This window comes from Salmo salar, chromosome 06, assembly GCF_965601325.2.
Source record: "Salmo salar chromosome 06, fSalSal1, whole genome shotgun sequence".
In the NCBI taxonomy this organism is placed as follows: Eukaryota; Metazoa; Chordata; class Actinopteri; order Salmoniformes; family Salmonidae; genus Salmo; species Salmo salar.
In genome coordinates, this window is record NC_138296.1 from 92,436,196 (window position 1) to 92,457,500 (window position 21,305).

The 21,305-nt window shown below is 43.5% G+C and overlaps 1 protein-coding gene across 1 annotated transcript in view; it reads right to left on the bottom strand.

Annotated features, from left to right (window-relative positions):
* Positions 1-12,796: 12,796 nt before the first annotated feature.
* LOC106608315 (zygotic DNA replication licensing factor mcm3) overlaps positions 12,797-21,305 on the bottom strand; it is a 29,264-nt gene continuing 20,755 nt past the window's right edge. Inside the window, exons 12-17 of the mRNA XM_045721141.2 lie at positions 16,060-16,210; positions 15,123-15,263; positions 14,812-14,909; positions 14,265-14,338; positions 13,944-14,055; positions 12,797-13,129 (exon numbers count right to left, since the gene is read on the bottom strand). Of these exons, the coding sequence (XP_045577097.1) occupies positions 12,931-13,129; positions 13,944-14,055; positions 14,265-14,338; positions 14,812-14,909; positions 15,123-15,263; positions 16,060-16,210 (775 nt within the window). The 3' untranslated portion in view covers positions 12,797-12,930. The remainder of the gene's footprint in view (positions 13,130-13,943; positions 14,056-14,264; positions 14,339-14,811; positions 14,910-15,122; positions 15,264-16,059; positions 16,211-21,305) is intronic.

The following is a 21,305-nucleotide window of genomic DNA, read 5'->3' on the forward strand; positions in this document are numbered from 1 at the left end:
CACAGCCTGGAGGTGTATTTTGGGTCATTGTCCTGTTGAAAAACAAATGATAGTCCCACTAAGCGCAAACCAGATGGGATGGCGTATCGCTGCAGAATGCTGTGGACTCATCAAACCAAAGGACAGATTTCCACCGGTCTAATGTCCATTGCTCGTGTTTCTTGGCCCAAGCAAGTCTCTTCTTATTATTGGTGTCCTTAGTAGTTTTTTTTAAGCAATTCAACTATGAAGGCATGATTCACGCAGTCTGAGATGTGTCTGTTACTTGAACTTTGTGAAGCATTTAATCAGGAAGCAATTTCTGAGGCTGGTATCTCTAATGAACTTATCCTCTGCAGCAGAGGTATTTTGGGGTTTTCCTTTTCTGTGGCCGTCTTCATGAGACCTAGTTTCATCATAGCGCTAGTTTCATCATAGCGCTAGATGGTTTTGCGACTGCAATTGAAGAAACTTTGAAAGTTCTTGACATTTTCTGGATTGACTGACCTTCATGTTCTTATTTGAGCTGTTCTTGCCATAATATGGACTTGGTCTTTTACCAAATGAGGCTATCTTCTGTATGCCACCCCTACCTTGTCACAATACAAATGATTGACTCAAACTCAGTAATAAGAAGGAAAGAAATTCCACAAATGGACTTTTAACAAGGCACACCTGTTAATTGAAATGCATTCCAGGTGACTACCTCATGAAGCTGGTTGAGAGAATGCCAACCAAGGCAAAGGGTGGCTACTTAGAACAATCTCAAATATATTTTGATTTGTTTGAAACCTTTTTGGTTACTAAATTATTCCGTATGTGTTATTTAATAATTTTGATGACTTCAATATTATTCTACAAGGTAGAAAGTTGTATAAATAAAGAAAAACCTTGGAATGAGTCGGTGCGTCTAAACTTTTGACTGGTACTGTAAATGGAAAGATCATGTCATAAATGTTGAAATAAAGTGTAAGAAGGTGCTGAATCTTATGAGCTCGGTCTCTGGTTATGAATGGGGTGCTGACAGACAATCGTTGAAAGATATTTATAGAGTTCGAATCAGGACGACAATTGATTACGGGTAAATAGTTTATGGAAAAGCGGCAAAGACTTGGCTTCAGAAGCTGAATCCAGTAAATAGCTTAAAGGTGTCATGCCTCTCCAGGCTGAGGATCCAAGGCCTCATATCAGCTTGGCAAATGGCTGACGATGACCAGACCCATCTCACCCACATAAGAGAAGAGGGGGGGGGGGGGTTTGACACCTTAAAACTCTGTCAAAAATTCTTCAGTATTGGGAAAGGAATGTTCCTTTGTCTACAGAAGACCTTTGCCGCTAAAACTATAACGTCCAAAAAGTATACACTGGAACAATATATATATATTTCTTTCTTTGTTAAGAATAGGAATGAGATTGTAGTTCCTAATGAGATAATTGTTCTTCATATAAACTATGCACAGTGACTAGCCACGCACCAAGTGAATTCAGAGTACGTGTCAGCATGCCGGAACACCCACTTTGGCCAGAGTGCCTAAAAGGACACGCTAAGAATTAACATACCAGACCAGAAAAGCGTGGAGTGTTAGCTACATGTTGAAAATGGTTACAACTTAACCTCAACCCGAGGTGAAGAAGATAACGCCCAGACTAGACCTGAACATTGCCAGCCTGCAGCTGTGCGTGTAAAGTGCTTCAAACTCAGACTAAAGACAAGGTGGGAAGGATAAAATCCCATCTCAGATAATCATTGGTGTGTCTGAATATCTGCTTTGAAAACACTCCACTACAAGCACAGACAACTAAGAAGAAGGACGTTGTGACCTCTGGTGGACAATCAGAGCCTTTCAACCACGTGAGAGCCCACCGAAACAACCTTCCGAGAGGGCTTGGTTCTGACCGAGATAGACGACTAACGAAAGCATTCAACACGTAAATACATTCGTTATTTTCTTACCCCAAACGGGCGGTGGTTCATGTGCAAGGTATATGATTATTGTGGGAATAGTTATAGAATGTATCCACGATTAATTCCCTTTTTCTCTCTGTGTTTTCTCAACCCCCTTCTCTATCTCTGTGTAATAAGACGTCATATCTTGTCAGTCCACTAGGGACTTTTGTCTCAAGTAAGTGTGTATGTGTAGTCTGTGTCATTATTTAGTTAGTTAGAAAATAAATAATTAAATCAATGTGTAGTACTGAATAATCAGTAAAGCTGGGGTTCTTGCAGATCCAAGAAGGTTACGACTGCTCAGAATGAGACTGATTTGAGGCAATGATTAATAAGCGATTGTTGTCGAAAAATAATTTCTTCAAGAATTTAATTTGGGAGATGGTAACTTGTTAAACAACTTCTTCCGTTTTACCCCAAATTCCTAATTAGTTCATTTAAACGGGTTAACAATTAAACATAGTTAGTGGATTAAATAAATAACAGTCATCACATTAATGAAAGTCACGTCACGACAAAGGATATGTATTGGTGCATTTAAATCAACATCTGTATGTGTCTACTAGTGGAGGCAGGTGAGATGCCTTTGGATATACAAAAAATTGTCAGTAGCTTATTGGGTTGAAAGGCTGTGAGGTTTAGCATACCACTGCTACTGTTCTAGATGAATGTTGGGAATATACTAGTAGACAAGGTAGTGGTTTTGGTTGGACTGTTGGAAAGCTTGCTGATGTGAGTGGTTTGAGGGACGTCGGAGGTTGACCCGTCTGTGGTCATAGGGGATGTTCCTCCATGGTTACTCCCAGATCCTGTTGTTGATCTAACTTTGGTAGAGAAAAGGAAATATTGGTTCAGAAGTCAGTGAAACTGGTTGACAATTACATTGATCTATGTCTTTACTTGGCTCATTGCGCTCTAGCGACTCCTTGTGGTTGGCCGGGCACCTGCAGGCTGACTTCAGTCGTCAGTTGAACTGTGTTTCATCCAACACATTGGTGCAGCTGGCTTCCGGGTTAAGAGGGCAGGTGTCAAGAAAGTAGCGCGGCTTGGCGGGGTCGTGTTTCGGAGGACGCATGTGTCTTAATCATTAATAGCAATTAAATGTATTACAACTATGTTTATATCCACAAATTAAATATTACCGCTACTACTGAAACTCTTGTCTATGTCATCGTGTCAGCTAAACTGGATGCCGTGTCAGAATTAAGGCTACTGTTGAACTCGTCATCTTTCTTCTAGAATCCAGAGGACATAAAACAGTATAGAGGCAAGATGGATATCGATTTAACGACATGTAAATATTTTAATATATGCTTTTCATATTAATGCAAAATTACTGTTCTTTTAAAAATATTTGTCACAAAAACAAGCGTATCTCTGTGAAATGTCAATGGAGCACTGAGCGTACCACAAGCTTTTTATTTTCAAGGCCTTTTACATTTAATTCAGGTCTTGTCATGTTCATTTTGCTTTTTGAGACCCACGGAAGCAACTTTGAAGACAATCACCACAACGTGTAAAACAAAACAAAAATGATTAGAGAAAGCTGCGTGGCTCTGTCAACAGAAGGTGATGAAATCCGACTATTTGTGTATAATGATATGCTAAAGAAACACCCCACTGAACGATTTAGAACATGAAGACTCATATCTGTCTTGGTAAAAATGTATTTAAAAGTAAAATTGTATCACCAAAGCGCATTTTCACTCACAATGGGTAGAGTGGGTGAGCATTCTATACTGTGCAAGTAGGCTGTTGGTAGGCCTACTATTGACATTTTTTTTATTTTCGTGTTTTTGCTTTCAAAATCAACCTTTGTTAATATAAAAACAATAACATTGGATGTACACAAAAAAGTAAAAAGAAAATCAGGAGACCACCTTTAAGGTCTGGGAAAATCCTATGAAATTTAGATTTGTTCTTTTGTGTAGTTACCCATTAATTCAAGTGAGCAGGCACAGAGTACTGTTGTTGGGTTAGCTGTGTTTCTGTAGTACAGGCAGCTACCACTGTTGTTGGGTTAGCTGTGTTTCTTTAGTACAGGTACCTATCACTGTTGTTGGGTTAGCTGTGTTTCTTTAGTACAGGTACCTAGCACTGTTGTTGGGTTAGCTGTGTTTCTGTAGTACAGGCAGCTAGTACTGTTGTTGGGTTAGCTGTGTTTCTTCAGTACAGGTACCTAGCACTGTTGTTGGGTTAGCTGTGTTTCTTTAGTACAGGCACCTAGCACTGTTGTTGGGTTAGCTGTGTTTCTTTAGTACAGGTACCGAGCACTGTTGTTGGGTTAGCTGTGTTTCTGTAGTACAGGCACCGAGCACTGTTGTTGGGTTAGCTGTGTTTCTGAAGAACAGGCACCTAGCACTGTTGTTGGGTTAGCTGTGTTTCTTTAGTACAGGTACCTAGCACTGTTGTTGGGTTAGCTGTGTTTCTGTAGTACTGTCACCGAGCACTGTTGTTGGGTTAGCTGTGTTTCTGAAGAACAGGCACCTAGCACTGTTGTTGGGTTAGCTATGTTTCTGTAGTACAGGCAGCTAGCACTGTTGTTGCGTTAGCAGTGTTTCTGTAGTACAGGCACCTAGCACTGTTGTTGGGTTAGCAGTGTTTCTGTAATACAGGCACCTAGCACTGTTGTTGGGTTAGCTGTGTTTCTGTAGAAGACATGAGATGGAGTTTGCCGAACAAAAGGCCACTGGATTGATGCAAGTAGTCATGATATCATTCTGACAGGTAGGTATAGGCTACTTTGTAGCTTTGTAGCTGGTCAACATTTAATAGAGAAGGTTTTAGGGAAAGCCTTTCCATCTACCAGAAGACAGTTAGGTCTATCATTACCATCTCTATATTTTATTCGTTCCTTAATTGTTTGAAACCTGGACCTTTGTTCTTCATATTATGAGGCATGTCTTACCTTGCTTCAAGGTAGCCAAGCCAAAATACTACCATAGAAATGTTGAGGGAAATATTTTATAAACTCATATGTGCTCTCTAGTTGTTCAAATCAACTTTCTTTTAATGTCTAGCATTCACTGTCTGACTGTCGACAGAGTGCGGATTGGTACTTATCACGGTAGGAGGCCGTTCCTTATCATGCTAGAACAGAAGACATACTTGCTGTGTGTGGATGAACCTAACTTTGGCTGACAACTTGACTTTGAGCCAATCAGAGAGCAGGAACCTCCATATGGGGAAGCGACAAGAAAAAGGAAAAAAAGAAGGCAATTTTCATCAGAATTGTTGTACCTAAAACAATAATGCTGCATAATACAACTTTTTTTTCTATATCAAGTCTTTATATATTTTATGTCTAGCTAAGAGTTTTGTGTTTGAAGAAGGATTTTTTGTTAGGTTTGATAATGTACACTAGATTATTAGTTAGCTACTGAGCAAGGCAGTCACACACACTTCATATGAAACGAATGGTGTGGTGAGTGCAGCATAATGCTAGCACAACAGCTAGCTAGCTAGCGAATCATGGTAACCATTTAGCTAACTTTAGCCAGGTAGCTAAAAAAATGTATATTTTGGCTGTATGCAATTATGGAGAGTGGATAAAATTGTTTCTTTGTCATCTTGCTAGCTAGTTATCTAGCTGTGGGCATCTGACTAGTATCAACAAGGTCTTTCTACAACACCAGCACAGCTAGCTAACATTGACTAGAACATAAAGCAACACACACGGACATGCATTACCAAAAAACGCAAGCTTCTGGTTTGGAATATTTTAACAAGGCTGAGTGGTTGACGACTTCACTATCTTTTCTGTGTGAACATAAAAGAGATTGACTGCCGACAATAATTGGAGGTGTTAAATACTAATCGGCAGGCAAACATTTGACAATCCTACCGGTGTGTCTGAGCTGTAACGGATTGATGAATGTTAAACGGACTGTTTTTCTGTAAAATGTTGAACTGAATTTGGTGTTTCTTTTGTCATACAATCATCTCTGTTGTTCACCATACGTCAACGGTTGACTCTTGTTGAAAAACAATTGGCTCAATCCAGAATGGGTGGGTAGAGTTCACCCTTTTAAAACCTGTCGGATTGGTCCATGATGTGATGCATAGTTCTGTCTTACTATCCAGGTCTGTGCCCAAACAATTTGAGTTTCTACTTTTAAAAATCCACCTTTCCAGAAACAAGTCTCTAACCATTGCCGCTTGCTATAGACCACCTACTGCCCCCAGCTGTGCCCTGGACACCATATGTGACCTGATTGCCCCCCATCTATCTTCAGAGCTCGTGCTGTTAGGTGACCTAAACTGGGACATGCTTAACACCCCGGCCATCCTACAATCTAAGCTTGATGCCCTCAATCTCACCCAAATTATCAATGAACCTACCAGGTACAACCCCAAATCCGTAAACACAGGCACCCTCATAGATATCATCCTAACCAACCTTCCCTCCAAATACACCTCTGCTGTCTTCAACCAGGATCTCAGCGATCACTGCCTCATTCATTGCGTCCGTAATGGGTCTGCGGTCAAACGACCACCCCTCATCACTGTCAAACGCTCCCTAAAACACCTCAGCGAGCAGGCCTTTCTAATCTACCTGGCCCGGGTATCCTGGAAGGATATTGACCTCATTCCGTCAGTAGAAGATGCCTGGTTATTCTTTAAAAGTGCTTTCCTCACAATCTCAAATAAGCATGCCCCATTCAAAAAATGTTGAACCAGGAACAGATATATCCCGTGGTTAACTCCAGACCTGTTCAACCTCTCTTTCGTAGCGTCTGAGTTCCCCAAAGATTGGAAAGCTGCCGCAGTCATACCCCTGTTCACAGGGGGAGACACTCTAGACCTAAACTGCTACAGACCTATATCTATCCTACCCTGCCTTTCTAAGGTCTTCGAAAGCCAAGTTAACAAACAGATCACCGACCATTTCGAATCCCACCGTACCTTCTCTGCTATGCAATCTGGTTTCCGAGCTGGTCATGAGTGCACCTCAGCCACGCTCAAGGTCCTAAACGATATCATAACCACCATCGATAAGAGACAATACTGGGCAGCAGTATTCATCGACCTGGCCAAGGCTTTCGACTCTGTCAATCACCACATTCTTGTCGGCAGACTCAATAGCCTTGGTTTCTCAAATGACTGCATTGCCTGGTTCACCAACTACTTCTCAGACAGAGTTCAGTGTGTCAAATCGGAGGGCCTGTTGTCCGGACCTTTGGCAGTCTCTATGGGGGTGCCACAGGGTTCAATTCTCCAGCCGACTCTTTTCTCTGTATACATCAATCATGTCGCTCTTGCTGCTGGTGATTCTCGGATCCACCTCTACGCACACGACACCATTCCGTACACTTCTGGCTCTTCTTTGGACACTGTTAACTAACCTCCAGACGAGCTTCAATGCCATACAACTCTCCTTCTGTGGCCTCCAACTGCTCTTAAATGCAAGTAAAACTAAATGCATGCTCTTCAACCGATCGCTGCCCGCACCTGCCCGCCCGTCCAGTATCACTACTCTGGACGGTTCCGACTTAGAATATGTCCACAACTACAAATACCTAGGCATCTGGTTAGACTGTAAACTCTCCTTCCAGACTCACATGAAGCATCTCCAATCCAAAATTAAATCTAGAATCGGCTTCCTATTTTGCAACAAAGCATCCTTCACTCATGCTGCCGAACATACCCTCGTAAAACTGACTTTTCTGCCGATCCTTGACTTCGGCGATGTCATTTACAAAATACCCTCCAACACTCTACTAAGCAAACTGGATGCAGTCTATGACAGTGCAATCAGTTTTGTCACCAAAGCCCCATATACTTCCCACCACTGCGACCTGTATGCTCTCGTTGGCTGGCCCTCGCTACATATTCATCGCCAAACCCACTGGCTCCAGGTCATCTATAAGTCTTTGCTAGGTAAAGCCCCGCTTTATCTCAGCTCACTGGTCACCATAGCAGCACCCACCCGTAGCACGCGCTCCAGCACGTATATTTCACTGGTCACCCCCAATGCCAATTCTTCGTTTGGCCGCCTTTCCTTCCAGTTCTCTGCTGCCAATGACTGGAACGAATTGCAAAAATCACTGAAGCTGGAGACCCATTTCTCCCTCAATAACTTTAAGCACCAGCTGTCAGAGCAGCTCACAGATCACTGCACCTGTACATAGCCCATCTGTAAATAGCCCATCCAACTACCTCATCCCCATAAAATAATTTATTATTCATTTTTTTGCTCCTTTGCACCCCAGTACCTATCTCTACTTGCACATTCATCTTTTGCACATCTATCACTCCAGTGTTTAATTGCTAAATTGTAATTATTTCGCCACTATGGCCTATTTATTGTCTACCTCATTTATCTTACCTCATTTGCACTCACTGTATATAGACTTTTTCTCTATTGTATTATCGACTGCATGTTTGTTTATTCCATGTGTAACTCTGTTGTTTGTGTCTCACTGCTTTGTTTTATCTTTGCCAGGTCGCAGTTGTAAATGAGAACTTGTTCTCACCTAGCCTACTTGGTTAAATAAAGATGAAAAAACAATATCAATGTGCAAACTCCACCCTCCAGCACACCAGTGTACACCAGCTGAATGAAATCCAGAGCACCTAATCCAATAGGGAAATTGAACCAATTGAAATGGAAATGGAAAGATCATGTCATAAATGTTGAAATAAAGTGTAAGAAGGTGCTGAATCTTATGAGCTCGGTCTCTGGTTATGAATGGGGTGCTGACAGACAATCGTTGAAAGATATTTATAGAGTTCGAATCAGGATGACAATTGATTACGGGTAAATAGTTTATGGAAAAGCGGCAACGACTTGGCTTTAGAAGCTGGACAGAATCCAGTATATAGCTTTAAGGTGTCATGACTCTCCTGGCTGAGGATCCAAGGCCTCATATCAGCTTGGCAAATGGCTGACGATGACCAGACCCATCTCACCCACATAAGAGAAGAGAGGGGGGGCTGGGCCGGTTTTGACACCTTAAAACTCTGTCAAAAATTCGAGGGAAATCTCCCGCTTGCTCTTCAGTATTGGGAAAGAAATGTTCCTTTGTCTACGGAAGACCTTTGCCGCTAAGACTATAACGTCCAAAAAGTAAACACTGGAACAATATTTCTAACATCCGTCTTTTTGGAATGGTCAATGGGGATCTAAAGAATAATCATGCCACGTTGTTTATTATTTTGTGATGTCATTAACCTCTTACATCTAGACGTTCCGCTAGCGGAACACCTGCTCCAATATCCAATGATGGGCGTGGCGCAAAATACAAACTCCTCTAAAATACAAAAACTTCAATTTTTCAAACATATGACTATTTCACAGCATTTTAAAGATAAGACTCTCCTTTATCTAACCACACTGTCCGATTTCAAAAAGGCTTTACAACGAAAGCAAAACATTAGATTATGTCAGCAGAGTACCAAGCCAGAAATAATCAGACACCCATTTTTCAAGCTAGCATATAATGTCACAAAAACCCAGAAGACAGCTAAATGCAGCACTAACCTTTTATGATCTTGATCAGATGACAACCCTAGGACATTATGTTATACAATACATGCATGTTTTGTTCAATCAAGTTCATATTTATATCAAAAACCAGCTTTTTACATTAGCATGTGACGTTCAGAACTAGCATACCCCCCGCAAACTTCCGGGGAATTCGCTAACATTTTACTAAATTACTCACGATAAACGTTCACAAAAAGCATAACAATTATTTTAAGAATTATAGATACAGACCTCCTCTATGCACTCGATATGTCCGATTTTAAAATAGCTTTTTGGTGAAAGCACATTTTGCAATATTCTAAGTACATAGCCCAGGCATCACGGGCTAGCTATTTAGACACCCGGCAAGTTTAGCATTCACCAATATCAGCTTTACTATTATAAAAGTTTCATTACCTTTTGTTGTCTTCGTCAGAATGCACTCCCAGGACTGCTACTTCAATAACAAATGTTGGTTTGGTCCAAAATAATCCATCGTTATATCCGAATAGCGGCGTTTTGTTCGTGCGTTCCAGACACTATCCGAAATGGTAAAGAAGGGTCGTGCGCATGGCGCAATTCGTGACAAAGAAATTCGAAATATTCCATTACCTTACTTCGAAGCATGTCAACCGCTGTTTAAAATCAATTTATACGCAATTTTTCTCGTAGAAAAGCGATAATATTCTGACAGGGAATCTCCTTTTTGGCAAACAGAAGAAAAAATCACAAAGGCGGGGGCGGTCGGGTCACGCGCCTAAGCCCAGAGTCCCTTGATCGGCCACTTGAGAAAGGCGATAATGTGTTTCAGCCTGGGGCTGGGATGACGACATTCTGTTTTTTTCCCGGGCTCTGAGCGCCTATGGACGACGTAGGAAGTGTCACGTTAGAGCAGAGATCCTTAGTAAAAGATAGAGATGGAAAAGAAGTTCAAGAAATGGTCAGACAGGCCACTTCCTGTAAAGGAATCTCTCAGGTTTTGACCTGCCATTTGAGTTCTGTTATACTCACAGACACCATTCAAACAGTTTTAGAAACTTTAGGGTGTTTTCTATCCATATGTAATAAGTATATCCATATTCTAGTTACTGGGTAGGAGTGGTAACCAGATTAAATCGGGTATGTTTTTTATCCAGCCGTGAAAATACTGCCCCCTAGCCATAACAGGTTAAGAATGCTATCAAGAAAATACTGTAACTCGGAAAGTGTACATGTTTTATCTGTCCAGTTTCCATCCAATACGCTGTCTGTGTGATATGAAAATGGATGAAACTATTTTTGTTAAGATAGGAATGAGATTTTAGTTCCTAATGAGATAATTGTTCTTCATATAAACTATGCACAGTGACTAGCCACGCCCCAAGTGAGTTCAGAGTTCATGTCAGCATGACGGAACACCCCCTTTGGCCTGAGTGCCTAAAAGGACACGCTAAGAATTAACATACCAGACCAGAAATGCGTGGAGCGTTAGCTACATGTTGAAAATGGTTACAACTTAACCTCATCCCGAGGTGAAGAAGATAAGACCCAGAGTAGACCTGAACATTGCCAGTCTGCAGCTGTGCGTGTAAAGTGCTTTAAACTCAGACTAAAGACACAAGGTGGGAAGGATAAAATCCCATCTCAGATAATCATTGGTGCGTCTGAATATCTGCTGTGAAAACACTCCACTACAAGCACAGACAACTAAGAAGAAGGACATTGTGACCTCTGGTGGACAATCAGAGCCTTTCAACCACGGGAGAGCCCACCGAAACAACCTTCCGAGAGGGCTTGGTTCTGACCGAGATAGACGACTAATGAAGGCATTCAACACGTAAATACATTCGTTTTTTTCTTACCCCAAACGGGCGGTGGTTCATGTGCAAGGTATATGATTATTGTGGGAATAGGCATAGAATGTATCCACGATTAATTCCCTTTTTCTCTCTCTATTTTCCCAACCCCCTTCTCTATCTCTGTTTAATAAGACGTCATATCTTGTCAGTCCACTAGGGACTTTCGTCTCATGTAAGTGTGTATGTGTAGTCTGTGTTATTATTTAGTTAGTTAGTAAATAATTAAATCAATGTGTAGTACTGAATAATCAGCAAAGGTGGGGTTCTTGCAGATCCAAGAAGGTTACGACTGCTCAGAATGAGACTGATATGAGGCAATGATTAATAAGCGACTGTTATCGAAAAATAATTTCTTCAAGAATTTAATTTGGGAGATGGTAACTCGTTGAACAACTTCTTCCGTGTTGCCCCAAATTTCTAATTAGTTCATTTAAACGGGTTAACAATTAAACATAGTTAGTGGATTAAATAAATAACAGTCATCACATGAATGAAAGTCATATCACGACAAAAGATATGTATTGGTGCATTTAAATCAACATCTGTATGTGTCTACTAGTGGAGGCAGGTGAGATGCCTTTGGATATACAAACAATTGTCAGTAGTGTTGTGTCTTTGGGGCACCATTAACCTCTATGGGCTAGGTGGGACGCAAGCGTCCCACCCGTGGTGCACTCCATCAACAGCAGGTGCATTTCAAGAGCGGCAAATTTGAATCCAAATAAATGTCAAAATTCAAATTTTTCAAACACACAACTCCATCTGTTGTATGAAAGGGATACGTTATCCCTCAGTGTGTGTGTAAGTGTGTGTGTGTATGTAAATGAGAGCCAAGCACAAGCTGTTAGTGTATCTTCAACCAGCCACATAACGTTTAACATCAAACTATTTAATGTTCAATCTCGATGCACTATTACAGTTGACAAAACTTTACAATGAAAACCTTTTTTTTTTAACAAAACAATATATACAAGAAAGGTCTTTCTAAAAAAATGTTTTTTTTAAACAGAATAGAAGTGAAAAAAGAAGGCATAGACAACGGTCCTTTTAACCCACAGCTCTTGACTGTAACCAGACCTTGTACATACCGTAACATCTAGCTAAAACATGAGTAAAGCAAATAAACAAAACGTTTAAACTAATCCAAGAATAAACCTAAGACATTAAACAACAGAAAACCAAAATCTTTCAACTCCTTTTTAAGTCCATAAGTGGTTGCTGCAAAAGAAATCTAACTGGAAGATGCAAGAGAACTGAAAATCCAGAAGAACCAGTCAAAATTTACTTCAATTCTTCTTGGTCTCAATTGGGAAACAACATCTTTCCATTCAGACGCTTGCTTCTCCTTCTGTCCTTCTCCCTCTCTTCCATCCACCTCCTCCTCCTACCTCCACCTCCTACCTCCACCTCCTCTTCCACCTCCTCCATCCACCTCTTCCCTCTCCTCCCTCCACCTCCTCCTCCCTCCCTCCACCTCCTCCTCCCTCCCTCCACCTCCTCCTCCTCCTCCTCTTCCTCCTCCTCCCCCTCCTCCTCTTCCTCCTCCCTCCTCCTCTTCCTCTCCTCCCTCTCCACCTCCTCCTCTTCCTCCTCCTCTTCCCTCTCGTCCTCTTCCCTCTCCTCTTCCCTCTCCTCCTCTTCCCTCTCCTCGCTCCACCTCTGTCAGATGAGGAAGATAATGCCGTTGTCCCAGGTCTTTAGATGAGGAAGATGATGTTATCAGCCACCATGATCTGGTTGTCGTCCTGCATGCGATCGAGGGCGGCCCGGATCTCTGTCGGGGTGAAGGGGGCGTCACTGTCCTTGTTGACGCTCTCCATCAGAGAGTTCATACCGACGGGCTGGGACTGTGTGGAACGGAACACCTCCAGGAGGGAAGACTTAAACTCCTTCAGCCTGGAAAACACAGAAAGAGAGAGAGAGAGACAGAGAGAGAGAGGATAAAAATGTAAAGAAAGAGGGAAATAACACCCTTCCATTAAGTGGAGCGATAGAGACATGCCTATCCTAACTAGGTCTTGGATCTATTTTAGCCCCCAGCCTCCGAGACTTCCAACAGTACATACACATATATATATATATATATATATATATATATATATATATATATATATATAGCATCCAGCCCACTAGACTTCCAACAGTACATATATATATATATATATATAGCATCCAGCCCACTAGACTTCCAACAGTACATATATATATATATATATATATATATATAGCATCCAGCCCACTAGACTTCCAACAGTACACATATATATAGCATCCAGCCCCCTAGACTTCCAACAGTACATACATTATATATATATATATATATATATATATATAGCATCCAGCCCCCTAGACTTCCAACAGTATATATATATATATAGCATCCAGCCCCCTAGACTTCCAACAGTACATATATATATATATATATATATATATATATATATATATATATCAATATATATATATATATATATAGCATCCAGCCCCCTAGACTTCCAACAGTATATATATATATATATATATATATAGCATCCAGCCCCCTAGACTTCCAACAGTATATATATATATATAGCATCCAGCCCCCTAGACTTCCAACAGTACATATTGTTCACAGTTCAACCATTTTGCCTATCCAGTCGTTTCAGGTCTTTGAAGGGTCCCCTAACAGAGTGACTGATGGTAGAATGAGAGGAGTCTCTGCACTGTAACCCACCTGTCTGCAGACACCTCAGTCTGTCCGTCAGTCTGTCCGTCCTTGCTAGGTGGGACAGGGGCATCCATAGGCTCCTCTTCTGCCTCAGCCGGTTTGGGCGTGCCAGCCTGGACTGTGGGAAGAGGGCCAAACAAAGTGTATGGTAACAATTCCGAAACTGAGAATCAATTTGAATCATATAGGGCTCGATTCCGACTTCAGATTAGTTGACTTAACATGGACATAAGTCAAGAAAAATATTGACTGAAGCCCATGTTATGTCAACTTATCTCAAGTCAGAATCGAGCCCACAGTGCTTTTCACGAAGCGTCTGGTTCTTACTCTCAGGGATGTCCTTCTCTCCAGCGAAGTCATACGGGTCGTCGACCTTGCTGCTCTGGGAACTACGGCGACCCCTACAGGACAAACACAGAATTACAGACATCATGTACAGAAAACACAGCAACTATCATTTTAAAGGGCCAATCCGCAGCTGGAACATAACATTTTTTGTAATTTAGCAGACACTCTTATCCAGAGCGAATTATAGTTATAGTGCATTCAGTTTAAGATAGCTAGGTGAGACAACCACATATCACAGTCATAGTAAATGCAATTTTCCTCAATGAAGTAGCTATCACCGAAGTCAGTGCTAGTTAGGAGGGGGGAGTCAAGTGTGAGTGTTAGTTGACCAAAGTTTTGTTTTAACAAAGTGGACACCCCGTCTCTGTTTTGGTAAAAAGCTGAGGGATGGGGCCTGGAGAAATGGAACAACTCTCTAACTCATAGGCAGAGCTATGGATACAAGGACTGACCATCCATAGTGATCGTTGTAACCATGTTTTGTGGCTATACAGTGTTTGTTTACATCTACAGTCTAATGCCGTACCTCTTCTTGTCTGAGCGAGGGGTACGTCGTGTTGTCTCCTCCTCTTCCTCCTCAGAGTCAGACTCTTTCCTCCCCCTTTTCTTCTCCTTCTCCAGAACCTACAGGACCATGGAACAGAACCGACTAGTTTCAGAATAAACTCACTCTGTATTAACTGCAGACAGACAGGCTTTACTAAAACTTCAGCAGAGTTTATTTAAATGAAGATGTATGTTAGCGTAAAGGCTGTATTGTGTTATAACCCGATATGGGCTGGCCACCATGTGGAAGACAACAACAAAAAACAATCAATCAACTATGGATGTTGAGACCTTTTTGAAATATGCGAACTGGACCAGCTCCACAGCGACCTCAGAGTCCTCCAGCTCCACAGCCTTACTCATGCGGGCTTTAGCGTGGGCAGAAGACAGACGGATGAGGGTCTCCAGAGTACGAGCAGTTACTGGGGACGTCTGGAGGGGGAAAGGGGGGCAGGGGGTCAGACGGGGGAGAAGGTTAGATGGGGGGGGGGGGGGGGGGTTTGGTATTTTATTAGGATCCCCATTAGCTGTTGCAAAAGCAGCAACTACTCTTCCTGGGGTTCCACACAAAACATGAAACATAATACAGAATGACATAATACAGGACATCATTAGACAAGAACAGCTCAAGGACAGAAACTACATACATTTTTAAAAAGGCACACGTAGCCTAAACACCAATACATACACACAAACTATCTAGGTCAAATAGGGGAGAGGCGCTGTGCCGCGAGGTGTTGCTTTATCTGTTTTTTGAAACCAGGTTTGCTGTTCATTTGGGGGGGGACACTTGACACAGTTTAATAGGTACACCACCCTGTTCATGAAAATGGATCGCTCCTACAGTGAGTCACGTGGCCGTGGCTTGCTATATAAAGCAGGCAAACAGGCATCAAGGCATTCAGTTACTGTTCGACTGAACGTTAGAATGGCAAGACGAGTGACCTAAGGGACTTTGAGCGTGGTATGATCGCTGTTGCCAGGTGCGCCGGTTCCTATATCTCAGAAACAGCCTCCTGGGCTTTTCACTCATGACAGTGTCTAGGGTTTACTGAGAATGGTGCGACAAACAAACAACATCCAGTCAGTGGCAGTCCCGTGGGCAAAAACAGCTTGTTGATGAGAGAGGTCCAAGGAGAATGGCAAGAATCGTGGAAGCTAACAGGCAGGTCCATAAACAGACAAATAACTGCGCTATTCTGTCTGTGTGCGCTTCTACACTACTCACCCTGGCGATGTCAGAGCCCAGCTGTTCCTGGCTTCTCAGCCTGGAGTATTCTTCAGCGATGTGATTGGCTGCTTCCTGGGTCAGCGTTGGGGTCAACACCTTGGCGATGTGGATGTACTTCCTCATAAACTCTTTACTCACTATCTTCTCTCTAAACAACAATATAACAACTGATTTAGCACGGAGATGGGTACAGAGAAAGATGCAGGAGTGAAGAAAGACGGAGAGGGTTTTAACTTAAAAACGACGACGCAACAACTAGGTTCCAGTTTAACAACGTTTACTAAAACCGTATTTCCACAGTACATGGTTACCACGGCACTCAGGCCAGGTCCATCTCCATTGAGACTACTGTGCAGCAGTACTAATAACAGAGTGACAACACCATAATAACAGTGACAGCGCCGTAATAACAGCGTGACAGCACCGTAATAACAGCGTGACAGCGCCGTAATAACAGAGTGACAGCACCGTAATAACAGAGTGACAGCGCCGTAATAACAGCGTGACAGCACCGTAATAACAGCGTGACAGCACCGTAATAACAGAGTGACAGCACCGTAATAACAGCGTGACAGCGCCGTAATAACAGCGTGACAGCACCGTAATAACAGAGTGACAGCACCGTAATAACAGCGTGACAGCACCGTAATAACAGCGTGACAACGCCGTAATAACAGCGTGACAGCACCGTAATAACAGAGTGACAGCACCGTAATAACAGAGTGACAGCACCGTAATAACAGAGTGACAGCACCGTAATAACAGCGTGACAGCACCGTAATAACAGCGTGACAGCACCGTAATAACAGAGTGACAGCACCGTAATAACAGAGTGACAGCACCGTAATAACAGAGTGACAGCACCGTAATAACAGCGTGACAGCACCGTAATAACAGCGTGACAGCACCGTAATAACAGAGTGACAGCACCGTAATAACAGAGTGACAGCGCCGTAATAACAGAGTGACAGCGCCGTAATAACAGTGACAGCACCGTAATAACAGCGTGACAGCACCGTAATAACAGCGTGACAGCGCCGTAATAACAGCGTGACAGCACCGTAATAACAGAGTGACAGCACCGTAATAACAGAGTGACAGCACCGTAATAACAGAGTGACAGCACCGTAATAACAGCGTGACAGCACCGTAATAACAGCGTGACAGCACCGTAATAACAGAGTGACAGCGCCGTAATAACAGAGTGACAGCACCGTAATAACAGCGTGACAGCACCGTAATAACAGAGTGACAGCACCGTAATAACAGCGTGACAGCACCGTAATAACAGAGTGACAGCGCCGTAATAACAGCGTGACAGCGCCGTAATAACAGAGTGACAGCGCCGTAATAACAGAGTGACAGCGCCGTAATAACAGAGTGACAGCGCCGTAATAACAGCGTGACAGCGCCGTAATAACAGCGTGACAGCACCGTAATAACAGCGTGACAGCACCGTAATAACAGAGTGACAGCGCCGTAATAACAGAGTGACAGCGCCGTAATAACAGAGTGACAGCACCGTAATAACAGAGTGACAGCACCGTAATAACAGCGTGACAGCACCGTAATAACAGCGTGACAGCGCCGTAATAACAGAGTGACAGCACCGTAATAACAGAGTGACAGCACCGTAATAACAGCGTGACAGCACCGTAATAACAGCGTGACAGCACCGTAATAACAGCGTGACAGCGCCGTAATAACAGAGTGACAGCGCCGTAATAACAGCGTGACAGCACCGTAATAACAGAGTGACAGCACCGTAATAACAGAGTGACAGCGCCGTAATAACAGAGTGACAGCGCCGTAATAACAGAGTGACAGCACCGTAATAACAGCGTGACAGCACCGTAATAACAGCGTGACAGCGCCGTAATAACAGCGTGACAGCGCCGTAATAACAGAGTGACAGCGCCGTAATAACAGAGTGACAGCACCGTAATAACAGCGTGACAGCACCGTAATAACAGAGTGACAGCGCCGTAATAACAGAGTGACAGCACCGTAATAACAGCGTGACAGCACCGTAATAACAGAGTGACAGCACCGTAATAACAGCGTGACAGCACCGTAATAACAGAGTGACAGCACCGTAATAACAGAGTGACAGCGCCGTAATAACAGAGTGACAGCACCGTAATAACAGAGTGACAGCACCGTAATAACAGAGTGACAGCACCGTAATAACAGAGTGACAGCACCGTAATAACAGAGTGACAGCACCGTAATAACAGCGTGACAGCACCGTAATAACAGCGTGACAGCACCGTAATAACAGAGTGACAGCACCGTAATAACAGCGTGACAGCACCGTAATAACAGCGTGACAGCACCGTAATAACAGAGTGACAGCACCGTAATAACAGCGTGACAGCACCGTAATAACAGCGTGACAGCACCGTAATAACAGCGTGACAGCACCGTAATAACAGAGTGACAGCACCGTAATAACAGCGTGACAGCACCGTAATAACAGCGTGACAGCACCGTAATAACAGCGTGACAGCGCCGTAATAACAGAGTGACAGCACCGTAATAACAGAGTGACAGCACCGTAATAACAGAGTGACAGCACCGTAATAACAGCGTGACAGCACCGTAATAACAGAGTGACAGCACCGTAATAACAGAGTGACAGCGCCGTAATAACAGAGTGACAGCGCCGTAATAACAGAGTGACAGCACCGTAATAACAGCGTGACAGCACCGTAATAACAGCGTGACAGCGCCGTAATAACAGAGTGACAGCGCCGTAATAACAGAGTGACAGCGCCGTAATAACAGAGTGACAGCACCGTAATAACAGCGTGACAGCACCGTAATAACAGAGTGACAGCACCGTAATAACAGAGTGACAGCGCCGTAATAACAGAGTGACAGCACCGTAATAACAGAGTGACAGCACCGTAATAACAGAGTGACAGCGCCGTAATAACAGAGTGACAGCACCGTAATAACAGAGTGACAGCGCCGTAATAACAGAGTGACAGCGCCGTAATAACAGCGTGACAGCACCGTAATAACAGAGTGACAGCACCGTAATAACAGAGTGACAGCACCGTAATAACAGAGTGACAGCACCGTAATAACAGAGTGACAGCACCGTAATAACAGAGTGACAGCGCCGTAATAACAGCGTGACAGCACCGTAATAACAGCGTGACAGCACCGTAATAACAGCGTGACAGCACCGTAATAACAGAGTGACAGCGCCGTAATAACAGAGTGACAGCGCCGTAATAACAGAGTGACAGCACCGTAATAACAGAGTGACAGCACCGTAATAACAGAGTGACAGCACCGTAATAACAGAGTGACAGCACCGTAATAACAGCGTGACAGCGCCGTAATAACAGAGTGACAGCACCGTAATAACAGAGTGACAGCACCGTAATAACAGAGTGACAGCGCCGTAATAACAGCGTGACAGCGCCGTAATAACAGCGTGACAGCGCCGTAATAACAGAGTGACAGCACCGTAATAACAGAGTGACAGCACCGTAATAACAGCGTGACAGCACCGTAATAACAGCGTGACAGCGCCGTAATAACAGCGTGACAGCACCGTAATAACAGCGTGACAGCACCGTAATAACAGAGTGACAGCACCGTAATAACAGCGTGACAGCACCGTAATAACAGCGTGACAACGCCGTAATAACAGAGTGACAGCACCGTAATAACAGAGTGACAGCACCGTAATAACAGCGTGACAGCACCGTAATAACAGAGTGACAGCACCGTAATAACAGAGTGACAGCACCGTAATAACAGCGTGACAGCACCGTAATAACAGAGTGACAGCACCGTAATAACAGAGTGACAGCGCCGTAATAACAGCGTGACAGCACCGTAATAACGGAGTGATAGCACCGTAATAACAGAGTGACAGCACCGTAATAACAGCGTGACAGCGCCGTAATAACAGCGTGACAGCACCGTAATAACAGAGTGACAGCGCCGTAATAACAGAGTGACAGCACCGTAATAACAGCGTGACAGCACCGTAATAACAGAGTGACAGCACCGTAATAACGGAGTGACAGCACCGTAATAACAGAGTGACAGCGCCGTAATAACAGAGTGACAGCACCGTAATAACAGAGTGACAGCACCGTAATAACAGAGTGACAGCACCGTAATAACAGCGTGACAGCACCGTAATAACGGAGTGATAGCACCGTAATAACAGAGTAATAACAGAAAAATAGGGATACTTAAAACATGTACTTTTGTACGTTTGTTTTTCCTCGCCCAGAGTCCCAGGTGGGAAGAGTCTGCACATTTTAGACCAGTGGTTCCCAACTCCAGTACCTCCAACAGTACACATTTAGACCAGTGGTTCCCAACTCCAGTACCCCCAACAGTACACATTTAGACCAGTGGTTCCCAACTCCAGTACCCCCAACAGTACACATTTAGACCAGTGGTTCCCAACTCCAGTACCCCCAACAGTACACATTTAGACCAGTGGTTCCCAACTCCAGTACCCCCAACAGTACACATTTAGACCAGTGGTTCCCAACTCCAGTACCCCCAACAGTACACATTTAGACCAGTGGTTCCCAACTCCAGTACCCCCAACAGTACACATTTAGACCAGTGGTTCCCAACTCCAGTACCTCCAACAGTACACATTTAGACCAGTGGTTCCCAACTCCAGTACCCCCAACAGTACACATTTAGACCAGTGGTCCCCAACTCCAGTACCCTCAGCAGTACACATTTAGACCAGTGGTTCCCAACTCCAGTACCCCCAACAGTACACATTTAGACCAGTGGTTCCCAACTCCAGTACCCCCAACAGTACACATTTAGACCAGTGGTCCCCAACTCCAGTACCCTCAGCAGTACACATTTAGACCAGTGGTTCCCAACTCCAGTACCTCCAACAGTACACATTTAGACCAGTGGTTCCCAACTCCAGTACCCTCAAGAGTACACATTTAGACCAGTGGTTCCCAACTCCAGTACCCCCAACAGTACACATTTAGACCAGTGGTTCCCAACTCCAGTACCCTCAGCAGTACACATTTAGACCAGTGGTTCCCAACTCCAGTACCCCCAACAGTACACATTTAGACCAGTGGTTCCCAACTCCAGTACCTCCAACAGTACACATTTAGACCAGTGGTTCCCAACTCCAGTACCCCAGCAGTACACATTTAGACCAGTGGTTCCCAACTCCAGTACCCCCAACAGTACACATTTAGACCAGTGGTTCCCAACTAAAGTACCCC